General features: G+C 41.1%; 1 protein-coding gene across 1 annotated transcript in view; it reads right to left on the bottom strand.

Moving 5' to 3' along the window:
- The window catches only part of EDC3 (enhancer of mRNA decapping 3), a 46,442-nt gene that overhangs the window by 17,605 nt on the left and 14,877 nt on the right, over positions 1 to 13,960 (bottom strand). The window contains exon 4 of the mRNA XM_033919473.1: positions 5,859 to 6,194. Coding sequence (XP_033775364.1) covers positions 5,859 to 6,194 — 336 coding nt within the window. The remainder of the gene's footprint in view (positions 1 to 5,858; positions 6,195 to 13,960) is intronic.

Raw genomic sequence — 13,960 nt, forward strand, 5'->3', positions numbered from 1 at the left:
AGGGGCACAAAGCATGCAGATGAGGTGTTGCTCTGGAACCCAACAAACGTCTTGCCTTTCTGGCCAATAAAACGAATGAGCTGGACCGTGAGGATGCATAAATTTTATCATTGCATCATTTTGTTCAATTGAGACTTCAACAATGTTGCCTATCCACCATTGATTATCGTAAGTACAGGCAACGTAGCAACCAGGAAAGATTTCGGACACTTTCAAATTTGGAATGGCAGTATCAGAAATTTTGGCAACAAAATTTATTGTGTCATTTGAAACTTTGCTGACACGAACCGAGTTTGAGTCGACTGGTACAAATTGGTGGTGCTCTCTGGTACCGGCTACTGTGCTGCTTTCATGCCATCTTTCTTCTTGAAACTTTTTGCTTTCTTCAATTTCTTCTTTTGGAACATAAATGTATTTAACTCCGTGTATATTTTGGTCACAAAAGTTAAATAGATCCTTTGGCAGCCAGTCGTTTAGTTGTTCCACCAACTCCATCGCAGGGTGATTTTCCGTGGCTAGTTCCAAAAAAATTCCATTCAGCCTCAATGTTGAAATCATTTCTGTGATTGCACAAATTCAAAAGTTCTTGTAGTTTTTATATTGTGCAGCTGAGCCATCACTGAAGTAGTATATTTTGGTAATGTTTGTTTGAGTTACCAAAAATTCGATCAACTTTTGAATAAACACGTGTACAGATATCGTATCATGTTGCATATGATCAGAAATAATGCAACAGTTTACAACTTGCAATATGCCCACTTCATTGAGGTAATATGCAACAAAAGGATGTACCGTAGCTTGTGAATTTTCCCAGTGAAAGCCTTGGGCGGCATCCTGTACAACAAATGAGTAATTTTCAGCTAAATCCATCAAAACGATCATTTCCGTTTCTTTTAAGCCTGTCTTCAACATCTTCAAATATTCACTTTGATGTTTTGAAATGAAATGGTGGCTTGTCAAGTTCCAAATCTTGCTTGCAAGTCTTTCAATAAAGTTGTCCATGGTTAGTACGCTTGTTTCTAATGTTTCACGGTCAGCGTGAACCCATTGCTTAAATTCTATTGATTCTTCTGGATCTAAATCCTTGAATATTTCTTCCAGGTATGCTGTTAGTGCTTCTTCACCAGGGCAGTTTTGACATTGTTGTACCATACAGTCCTTGATATTTAGGTCGCACACAGTTTTTTCCATAAGAACTTTGTAGTTCTCTTTGACATTGGCGCCTTGTAGCATGAGCTTTACATTTTGATGTATCGTGCAGACACACACGGAGTGTGCACCTGATGCATCAACGGTTACACGCCACTTAGGCCTGAGCTCACATAATTTGGAAAAACCAATTTCAGTTCCGTATTTGTTACAGTACGCCACGTACAGCTCTTTTAAATTACACAACAGCAGCCGCTTTTGCTTTTGTACTTTTAAACCATTGAGGCGGACTGAAATGCAATCTTTTTTGCCAGGACATATTCTGCTGAATTCATCGTCTTCATAAAAATCTTGAACTCTATTTTCAATTTCTTTTGGAAGGGACTTGCCAATTTTTGCATCAGGTATAGAACAAATGCCTTTCTCTTTCTTTACTTTTTGGGCTGTTCTGACCATGCGCTCTGAAACGCCAAACTTCATTGCTGTTTCCTTTATTGACCAACTTTTTGGGGCCATCGTCAATAATTGAACTTTCATTGACCTGTTGGATATTGCAATTTTCGTTTTCATTTCTTCAATGAGGTCAGTGTAATCTTCACATAACTTGCATTCTACAGACTGACGAGACGGCCCAACTTCTTCAGCTGAAACTCCAGCAGCAGATGTAATCTTCTTGGCTATCACATTCTGCACACGTTCAATTTTTCGTATCACATAGCTGGCTTTATCTCTACTAGCTAACCTTCGAATTTTCAATGGAGAGGTTCCTAAAGCAGTCAAGCTTTGATCAACTGCATCGGAGATGCTGATATCAAAATCGTCTGAAGATGAAGATGCTGCAGTAGCTTCACTCATTGAAACGTATTGGGCTTTGCACCTACTGCAAAGTTTCTGACCTAGCTTGAAATTTATTTTTGCCACTTTTCTAACATCATTAGACATGGCAAGATCGACTTTTAACAATCCACTTTGAACAATGTGATTTTTCTTTTCAAATGGATTACAACACGATGTTTGCTTTAATTCGTATTTGTCGAGATACTTTGCTTTGTGGTGGAGGCAGATTTGGTCTTTATCCATCAGTTCAACTTCAGAGCGCCGAGTGATAAACAATTTTTCATCAGTTGACAAATTATGTAAAAAAATGAGCCCACATTTTTTAGAATAAAATGTGCCGTCATGACACTTTGACAACAATTTTTGCCCAATGGCACAGTCTGGCAGAAAAGGATTATTATTAGTCGATTCGTTGGCATCCATTTTAAACTGAATTAATAATAATGTGGATCTGAAAAAGAAAACAAGTTGTAATTTGTGATCTGCATGCAACAAAATTATCACCTCAATTTCTAGTTAGGAATAATCATTAATTAAGAACACTATAATTGTACCCAAAGCTTGAGTAAAAATAAACAGGGAAAAACAGTGTGAAAAGTGACATAATTGTAAGTTGAAACGTAGGCCGTTGCCATGGTGACATCTCCCAACTTTGTCCCCCTTTTTCGGGCATTGTTAACCTGCGTTGAAAAATGAAGCCCACTTTTCTAGGGGGTTTGAAATATGCTCTTTCTAATGAGACTGATTTGAAAGAGTTTCTGAAAGGTATTTTTCTGTAAAAGCAGGCTGAAAATACCCTATTTTTGGCCTTTTTACACAAATTAGCAACTTTACACTTAATTTGTAAACTAATAGAAAGAGCTTGGAGGTTGAAATTGTACTTTTGAAAACAACGTTGTACTGAGACATTATGCGCCAAATTTCGCATTTATTACTCAATTATTGTGGGAGCTAAGTAATGTCAAACTTTGACTTTTTTTGGAGCACTAATTTTTTCGGCCAAGTTTACTGTAATTCAGCCATTCACTCAGTGCTCGACAAAAATTATTATTGGTAGCACTGAATAGAGCTCCAAAAGTTGTGCAGGGTAGCTAAGTTTCAGTTTTTTTTGGAAACATAGCTCATGAGATATTGTGTCTCAAAGTTGTCAGAATGTCACTGTCGTACTGTATGTCATTGCAGTATGGGGTCAAACAAATGGCTATATCTCCACGAATATTCCACAGGCGAAACTAAAACTTTACCAAAGTTCATTTGATACATGTGGGACTTTGTGCATAAAGTTTTATCAAAATCCGTGATGGTCATGCAGGGAGCCCTTGATCACTTGACATGGAATAACCCTGTCACTTCACTGGTTAACAAGTATTTTGCTATTGGAGTTCTATCACCTGTATCTTAACGGCCAAATGCTGACTCTAAATCTGAAAACAGTTTTCGTCTATCACATCCTGTTCTTAAGTTATTACATTACATTGATGTCTTCGTTTGTGTTTTTATCATTTTCGTCAATAACACTGCCGTGAAGCGTCAATATTTTACTGCTTTTGAAACACAATATTGCTTTTTAGGACAACTCATCGATCACATATACCAGTAATTTGAAAGTTTATACTAAAAAAAGTGATTGTGCTGCTTTTTCTACCTGTGAATTTTTTTAATACTTTGCTTAAGATATTATAATTATTATGAACAGACAAGGTTATGTTAACCATCCTGATAATTTCTGTTATGTCTGCGGACAATTTACTGCACAATAACAGCAAAAGAATCTGTCCAGCAGACTTCAAAGTGTATACAAGCATTATTTTGGCTGTAAAGTTGGTGACCAAGATAAAGCATGGGTACCTCATGTGTGCTGCACTGTCTGCTATTCCGGATTAACACAGTGGCTGAATGGGAAACGGAAGAAGATGCCTTTCGCTGTACCCATGGTGTGGCGTGAACAACTGTTATTTTTGCATGACAAAAACTGCTTGATTCATAAAGAGGAATAAATCAAAAATTGTGTATGATGATTTCCCGTCAGAAATTAAACCTGTTCCTCAGGACTCAGAGAATCCAGTTCCAATTCCTCCTTCCACATCTGCAGCACAATGTGCCAAAAGTTCAGATGAAGAATGCAACTCTGCTGCTGTGGAGGAGTTGTATGAACCTGAACTGGATGAAAACCAACCTCACCTGCTAACTCAAGAAGAAAGCAGAATTGTTGGGTTCAAGGCTGAAGCAATGGAATCTTTTAGGGCAGGACACCAAAATATATTTTTTTCATGATCGTCACACCATCCTGGTTTCCTTTTACCAAATGGAAGGAAACATTTGTTTCTGTACTGATATTAATGGTCTCATGTGTTACCTGGGATATGAATATGTTTCTGACGAATGAAGACTATTCATTGATTCAAGCAAAGCAATACTTTTACACAATGGAAACCAGAAGTCATCTGTACCAGTTGCTCATACATTTGGGTTGAAGGAAACGTACGAGTCGATGTAGACACTTTTAAAACTCGCAAGCTATGCAGATCACCAATGGAACCTCTGTGGTGATCTCAAAGTTGTATCACTCCTTCTGGGTCTACAACTGGGGTACACCAAATACATGTACTTCTTGTGTCTTTGGAACAGTCGTGATGATGCCAGCCACTACAGACAGAAACAATGGCCAAACTGAAATGAATCCATACCTGGCAGATACAACGTGAAGCACCTGCTGTTATGACATCGTGAGAAAATCTATCTTTCAGCACTTCACATAAAACTGGGTCTGCTGAAAAATTTTGTCCAGGCAATGGGACAGAAATGGTGATGCATTTCAGCACTTAAGAAGTACATCTGGTTTTGAGAAAAATGAAGCCAAAATCAAAGGTGTTTTTGTTGGACCCGAAATCCGTGAACTGATCCTTTGTGATTCATTCAAACAGAAGCTGAACCCAGCTAAATCAGCAGCATGGGAAGCATTCGTGCTGGTTGTTCAGAATTTTCTTGGTAATCACAGATCAGAGAATTATGCTGATCTTGTGGAGAACATGCTGACAGCATATCTGCTAATTGGTACCAAAATGTCACTTAAAATGCACTTCTTACATTCCCACCTCAACTTCTTCCCACCCAATCTTGGTGATGTCAGCGATGAACATGGGGAAAGATTTCATCAAGATATCAAGGTGATGGAAAGCAGATATCAGGGAAAGTTCAATCCCAGTATGATGGGAGACTATTATTGGTTCTTACAAAGAGACAAATGTACAGTACAAGTGTAAAAGCAAGTATCTCAAACATTTCTGAACATGCTGACATCACTTTTGTGTGAGTTGAGAGGCGTAAACATATGCTGTAACATGTCTCCTTATTGTCTTCGTGTTGTTTTCAGAGTAAACTCCTTAACACAAGTTTAGTGGGACACAGTTCATACTCGTAATATTGTGCTGGTATGGCAAACAGTCTAAAAAACCAGTAATATGTATCTCAGAAACCTGACATGCTAGCTGAATTTCAACTACAGATCTGAAATCAGCGTTATTAAATTAACTAACACTTCTTAAGTTCTCAGTAGTAAAGAAAAACTTTTTTTTTGTTGACCAATGTAATGAGTTATACTACATACTTTGCATCTCATTATTACTTAACTTGCATTGTGCTAAAATAACATGCATTAAGACTAATGAATGCATGATTTTGTTATTAAATATATTATTTGGCAAAAAAGAGAGTGCCTTATCCCTTAGTGCATGTTAGTAACTACCCCCTCAAAGTCTGCTGCCAGAATCATATGTGCCTCATTTTGTATCAATGGAAATAGGATTAAATGCCATTATGTCTCACAGTCTTAAGTATGCAATAGGTGGTAAGCACTAATGGTTCCAACATACCAGTGCAGTACTCCTTGCTGGTTTGCTGAGGTACAACAATTCGCCTGTATACAATGGGCTCAGACTCCAAGATATTCTCATCATGCCTGTACCGAGAGGGCTTCTCATTTGGTGTACCTCTAGAACGTGTTCCACTCCGCCTTTCATAAGTTTCAATCTCTTCAAACACTGCCGCCTTGTCAAAAAGTGCTAGGTTCCCCTCAAAATCAAAATCTGTGTCCAAGATTTCATCAATGTCATCTCCGAAACACTCATCATCTTTAGTCTTTATCTGTCCATTCTTAAGGCCACTCTTCTTAGGAGTTGCTTGGTTCGGATGACGACTACTTGATGACCCTGAAAGACAAGTCTGTCAAAGTTAAGAACCAACTTTTTTTCCAACCACTCTTTCAGCTAAATAGCATCATACACTAGAAAATTCCTAAACCTGTATGCCTCACTCAATCTAAAAGTAAACACCACTTTTCAATTTACCAGTATTCTCTGTATTTTAAACACCCCATGTTGAGAACTATGTGGAGAACAATGGGAGCTCATTAAAGTTAGAGGAAATTAAAAAAAAAAAAAGAAAAGATGTTTAAAAGCTCATTTGGAGGAAATGATTCTTTCTACTAAGTGGAACTGAAGTTATGGACTATACTGCAGAATTAGATTGCTCTGATCACTTGGACATATCTGCGTCCCATATATGGTGATTCAGTGTAGGATGGGCTGGGGAGGGCATCAATGTGAACTCCACTAATATGGAACATGAGGATGTTACTGGCCAGACTTTACGGTAGATATCCTGTAAACAACGGGATGGTTGGATAGGCTGGAGTGAGCTTGGACAGCAACTTCAGCATTTGGAACCTAGGACAATACCAGACTTTACAGTCTACGGTCCAGAAATATCAAAAAAGAGACAAGTTAATCTAACCATGTATTTTTTTAAATGGGTATAACTTATGGGCAGACTGGATGGACCGTTCAGGTCTTTATCTGCCATCATTTACTATGTTACTTCAGTAAGAATGTTAAAAATGCAAATTGGATGAGCTTCTAGAGAACTATGGTATTACTATCTAGTCAGATTTCATGAGATTCTAGTTAACACGTTCTGAATCTGGGATTTGCTCATATTGCTTCAATAAGGAATAAAATATTTTTTGTATTGAAAAATTTAATTTCTAGGGTGTCTTTGAATGCCTCAAAGTGCCAAACAATACACTTCCCCCTCCGTATTCACGGGGGTTAGGGACAGAGCCAGCCTTCGAATATGGAAAAACCGCGAATAATATTCGGGCCGGTTCTGCCCTTATCTCCTACTTCCCCCAGCTATTTTTAGCCCTGTAATAATAATAATAATAATAATTTTATTTTTATATACCGCCAAAGCCCCCCTTAAGCCTTACCTGGTGGTCTAGCAGGTTTTCAGGCAGGAGCGATCTTCCCACGCTCCTGCCCCGTGCAGATCGTTAATAGGAAATGGCTACCTTGAGCTCCCATGGTCTCTCGAGCCATTTCCTGTGAGCGATCTGCACAGGGCAGGAGCATGGGAAGATTGCTCCTGCCTGAAAACCCGCTAGACCAGTGTTTTCAACCTTTTTACACCTATGGACCGGCAGAAATAAAAGAATTATTCTGTGGAACGGCGAATGAAGCACTGGGCTAAGTCGTGGGCCAGACCCCGCCCATCTCTACCCATTCTCCACCCCAGACCCCGCCCCCATAATAGTACTAATTGTAACACTATTTTTTTCCATTTATTTTTCACAGATACACAGTATAATCTTAACAACACATAATGGTTAACCACAAAATTAAACTACACAAAGCACGCTGACAGCAGATGTAAATTCTCAAAATTGACAATTAAATCACTAAATTAAAAAAATAAAATCATTCCCCCTACCTTCGTTGTCCCCCTCCCTCCATGCTTTGCCTTACCTCCTGGCCTGCTCCCGCCTGGCCATTTTATTCTGCCCCATTATTATCTTCAGGCCAGCTCCCTCTTCCTCACTGATGAAGTGCACAAAGCTGCGGGCAGCGGCTCCTTGCGCATCCCGTGCCTCTTCTGGAAGCCTTCCCTCTGACGTTGCAACATCAGAGAGAAGGCTTCCGGTTCAGATGCAGGACGTGCTTAGGAGCCACTGCCCGTGGCAGTTGAAGAACACTGTTTTGGGCCTGATGCACATGCTGGCCCTGTGGACCGACACTGGTCCACAGACCGGTGGTTGAAGAACACTGCGCTAAACCACCAGATAAGGCTTGGGGGGGAGGGGGGCTTACAGGGTTAAAAATAGCCCGAAAAATGAAAAAAAAAATTTCCGGTCAAAAATCACGAATATCCAAATCCGTAGATATGGAATTCGTGAATACGGAGGGAGAAGTGTAATAAGCTCATTCACTTTTACATTGCCAGTTAAAATCCAGCCTGGGTTGGAAAAGCAAAACATTTTTACTTATTACTTTTCCTTAGGTCATGCTCTTCAACCTCTTCATATCCTCCCTTGGTACCACTCTAGATATCCTAAACGTAACATCTTTCAGCTACGCAGATGATATAACTATACTCCTCCCCTTCGACACCAAGACCCCACCTCATTAGGCAACCTAAAAACTACACTGGAAGTTGAAGAATGGATGTGGAGCAGGACCTGCTTACTTTGGAAAGTTGGTCCTCAACCTGGCAACTAGGCTTCAACACTAAGAAGTGCAAGGTCATATACCTCTGAAGCCGTAATCCATGCAGGACGTACTCCTTGAATGGAGAAACTTTAACTAGGACTTCAGCAGAACGAGATTTAGGAGTAATCATCAGTGCAGACATGAAAACTGCCAATCAAGTGGAGAAGGCTTCATTCAAGGCAAGGCGGATGATGGGTTGTATTAACAGAAGTTTCATCAGCCGGAAGCCTGAAGTCATAATGCCATTGTACAGGGCCATGGTGAGACCTCATCTGGAATACTGTGTACAATTCTGGAGGCCACATTACCGTAAGGATGTGCGCAGAATTGAATCGGTTCAGCGGATGGCCACCAGGATGATTACAGGCCTCAAGGGTCTCTCGTAGGAAGAGAGGCTGAACAAATTACAACTCTATACTCTCGAATAACGTAGGGAGAGGGAAGACATGATTGAGACATTTAAGTACATCACAGGACGTGTCGAGGTAGAAGATGACATTTTCTTTCTCAAAGGACCCTCGGCCACAAGAGGACATCCGCTCAAACTCAAGGGCGGGAAATTTCATGGCGACTCCAGAAAGTATTTTTTCTCGGAGAGAGTGGTGGATCATTGGAACAAGCTTCCAGTGCAGGTGATCGAGGCAAGCAGCGTATCAGACTTTAAGAACAAATGGGATGCCTATGTCGGATCCCTACGAAGGTTAAGTTAAGTTAAGGAATTGGGTTATTAGGGCATAGACTAAAGGGGGTGGGTCAGTAGGGTGGGAAGACTTGATGGGCTATAGCCCTTTTCTGCCGTCATCTTTCTATGTTTCTATGATGTTAGACCACAAACTGATGCTGAACTCAAACAAAACAAAATTTCTACTACTTGAAAAGGACAAAACCCCATCAATAACAAAATTAGAAATAAACGTCACCAAATACCCCATACAGCCCTCTCTCAAAATCCTTGGAGTGTCAATAGATAGATGCTGCACAATGCAAATCCAAATCAACAAAACTACTCAAAAAGCATTTTTCACCATGCGCAACCTACGAAAAATAAGAAAATTCTTCGACAAAGAACATTACAGGATCATAGTCCAATCCCTTGTCTTAGGACTAGTGGACTACTGTAATATCCTCTACCTACCATGTTCCACAATCTTGATAAATCAACTACAGACCATTCAAAATACAGCCCTCAGATTGATCTATTCACTTGGAAAATTTGATCATATCACCAATGCCTACCTAGATTCACACTGGCTACCTAGATTCACACTGGCTAGATTCACACTGGCTACCAATGCCATAAGTATGTCGCATCCCTTGAAGAATACAGAGGCGATCCAAACGACTTAAAGTCGTTAGAAGTCTACAGATTGCGGAGAATGCTACGCACATTTAAAAAACGCAGTGAAGAAAAGTTCGCCTCCCCATTTCTCCACCCAGGGAGAAGGAAGGAAAAGGGAGAGCGGCATCAAAACAAAGAAAGAGAAAGAAGTGCTATACTCTTTGGTCTCTTTTTTTCAATATAGGACATCTCTCAGCAGTCTTGAGTTTGCCAAGGCTCCTGTCTGTGTGTTCAGCTTATTAAGCAGAATTGTGCTTGGCTCCAAGTCAATTTGGCAAAATGTCATAATACAAGAGAGACGCTCCCTTGGAAAAGGTAAATAATACTTCCCATATTTCTTTACTTTTCAATTAAGACAGAAAGCAAGGTCTCAAGAGAGCTGCTGGCAAGCTTCTTATGGGATGCCTTCCAGGATTTTTTTTTACTGCCAACTCTTAGCGTGAGTGTCGAGCTAGCACCCGCAGAGAATCCATTGTTGAGCAACTTACATTACTATTTGATGTTTATTGGTTTCTGTCACACAAGTATTGTAAAAAGGTGAACTTTGTCCTTGACTTAGCACGCTAAGGGATGTCAGAGAAGTCAACAGAAGCAGCTATGTTATTCTTTCACTTCCTTACTATAAAAATTTTAAGCATGAGGATTTCCAGAACTAAGAATCTCATGACGGTACCTCCCAAAAATGTCCACAGGTACTTTCTACCAATTTAAAATTGCCATGTTCAGGGCTTTAATGGTGTTCAGGTTCTTCTGTTGACCATAGTCTTATCATAGACTAAGGTGTCAAGTTGAAGCTAGATCACCCAAAATTCCAACAAGCTGAACCTCTGAGCTTCAGAAGCCACAGAACTGCCTGGAAGAGTGGGCCAAAAAGTGGCAAATGAGCTTTAACACAGGGAAATGCAAGGTCATGCATGTAGGGAAAAAGAACCCGATGTTCACTTACAAAATGGGAGGATCACTGCTAGGTGTAAGTAACCTTGAAAGAGACCTGGGAGTGATGGTAGACACAACATTGAAGGCGTCGGCACAGTGCGCCCCAGCCTCAAGGAAAGCAAACAAAATGCTAGGTATCATTAAGAAGGGCATCACGACCAGGACGAAGGAAGTCATCCTGCCACTGTATCGCGCAATGGTGCGCCCACATCTGGAGTACTGTGTCTAGTACTGGTCGCCGTACCTCAAGAAGGACATGGCAGTACTTGAGGGAGTCCAGAGAAGAGCAACTAAGCTGATAAAGGGTATGGAAAATCTCTCATATACTGACAGACTGAAAAAGTTGGGGCTGTTCTCCCTGGAGAAGCGGAGACTTAGAGGAGACATGATAGAAACCTTCAAGATCCTGAAGGGCATAGAAAAAGTAGACAGGGACAGATTTTTCAAATTATGGGGAACCACAAGTACAAGGGGGCACTCGGAGAAATTGAAAGGGGATAGGTTTAGAACAAACGTTAGGAAGTACTTTTTCACCCAGAGGGTGGTGGATACATGGAACGCGCTTCCGGAGACTGTGATTGGCAGGAGTACGTTACAGGGCTTCAAAGAAGGTTTGGATTGGTTCCTAGAGGACAAAGGGATTGAGGGGTACAGATAAGAGTTGATGTAGGATATAGGGATAGGAGTAGAGATAGGTTATAGAAATAGTCAAGGACCACTGCTTAGGCAATGGGCCTGATGGGCCACCGCGGGAACGGACCGCTTGGCGAGATGGACCTCTGGTCTGCCTCAGCGGAGGCAACTTCTTATGTTCTTACTCATGTGGATTAAAAACTGGCTGGAGCAAAGGAAATAGAGAGTGGGGGTAAATGGAAACAGGGGGATCGCGAAGATCTGCAACATGACACAATCAGGCTCAAGGAATGGGCAATGAAATGGCAGATGAGGTTCAACGTGGATAACTGTAAAGTGATGCATGTAGGTAACAAAAATCTCATGCGTGAATACGGGATGTCTGGGACGGTACTTGAAGAGACCTCCCAGGAAAGAGACTCGGAAGTTATGATCGACGAGTAGATGAAGCCATCCGCGCAATGTGTGGCGGCTGCGGCAAAAAGGGCGAACAGAATGCTAGGAATGATAAAGAAGGGGATCACAAACAGTTCGGAGAAGGTTATCATGCCGCTGTACCGGGCCATGGTGCGCCCTCATCTGGAGTACTGCGTCCAGCACTGGTCGCCATACATGAAGAAGGACACGGTACTACTCGAAAGAGTCCAGAGAAGAGCGACTAAGATGGTTAAGGGGCTGGAGGAGTTGCCGTACAGTAAAAGATTAGAGAAACTGGGCCTTTTCTCCCTTGAACAGAGGAGATTGAGAGGGGACACGATTGAAACATTCAAGGTACTTAAGGGAATAGACTTAGTAGATAAGAACAGGTTTGTTAACCCTCTCCAAGGTAGTGAGAACGAGAGGGTACTCTCTAAAATTGAAAGGGGATAGATTCCATATGAACGTACGGAAGTTCTTCTTCACCCAGGGAGTGGTAGAAAACTGGAATGCTCTTCCGGAGTCTATCATAGGGGAAAACACCCTCCAGGGATTCAAGACAAAGTTAAACAAGTTTCTGCTGAACTGGAACGTACTCAGGTAGGGCTAGTCTGTTAGGGCGCTGGTCTTTGACCAGAGGGCGGCCGCATGAGTGGACTGCTGGGCACGATGGACCACTAGTCTGACCTAGCAATGGCAATTCTTATGTTCTTATGCCAATGAAATGATCTACAATCTGGTTCCAAGAGCATAAATTCCAGCAACAATGGGGCATTGTCCAACCAAATACGGGTCAAGATAACTATATCACGAAGATGACCCAAAATAAGGGGATCCCCAAACCAAAATAAACGCAAGAGAAGGAGTTGTAGACCATGGAGTGATAAGTATAATACCTGGTATGAGGATGTAACTCCTGCAAGAGATCCACCAAAGACCATTTAGATAAAAAAGATTTTAAAAATCCCTCAGGCAACAACACCCTCATATAAAGTGGTTGGGGCAGAGTTATCCAAGACAGGGCTTAAGGTTAAATTAAAAAGTCTTGCCCCAATAATAAGGAACCCTCGACATTATGTAAAAAAAAGCTGCATAAGACTGTCAAAGAACATAAGAATAGCCTTACTGGGTCAGACCAATGGTCCATCAAGCCCAGTACCCATTCTCACGGTGGCCATTCCAGGTCACTAGTACCTGGCCAAAACCCAAGGTGTAGCAATATTCCATGCTACCAATACAGGACAAGCAGTGGCTTCACTCATGTCTTTCTCAATAACAGACTATGGACTTTTCCTCCAAGAACTTGTCCAAACCTTTCTTAAAACCAGCTACGCTATCCGCTCTTACCACATCCTCTGGCAATGCGTTCCAGAGCTTAACTATTCTCCAAGTGAAAAAAAAAATTTCCTCCTATTGGTTTTAAAAGTATTTCCGTGTTAACTTCGAGTGTCCCCTAGTCTTTGTAATTTTTGACGGAGCGAAAAATCGATCCACTTGTACCCGTTCTACTCCACTCAGGATTTTGTAGACTTCAATCATATCTCCCTTCAGCCGTCTTTTCCAAGCTGAAGAGCCCTAACCATTTCAGTCTTTCCTCATACGAGAGGCATTCCATCCCCTTTACCATCTTGGTCGCTCTTCTTTGAACCTTTTCTAACACCACTATATCTTGCTTAAGATAAGGAGACCAGAATTGAACACAATACTCCAGATGAGGTCACACCATGGAGCAATACAGGGGCATTATGACATCCTTAGTCTTGTTAACCATCTCTTTTTTAATAATTCCCAGCATCCTGTTTGCTTTTTTTGGCCGCCGACACACTTTGGGCGGAAGGTTTGGGCACTAACCTCCAAGGTGAACTCTAGCATCCGGTAACTGTGATTCAGGTAATTCTTCCCAATGTGCATCACTTTGTATTTGTCCACATTAAATTTCATCTGCCATTTGGACGCCCGGTCTTCCAATTTCCTAAGGTCCGCCTGCAATTTTTCTCAATCTGCAAATTTAATCACCTTACTTGTCTTTCCAATTTTTAGATCATTTATAAATAAGTTAAATAGCACAGGTCTGAGTACAGACCTCTGCGGCACTCCACTGTTTACT

The sequence above is a fragment of the Geotrypetes seraphini genome, chromosome 14 (genome assembly GCF_902459505.1).
Source record: "Geotrypetes seraphini chromosome 14, aGeoSer1.1, whole genome shotgun sequence".
NCBI lineage: Eukaryota > Metazoa > Chordata > Amphibia > Gymnophiona > Dermophiidae > Geotrypetes > Geotrypetes seraphini.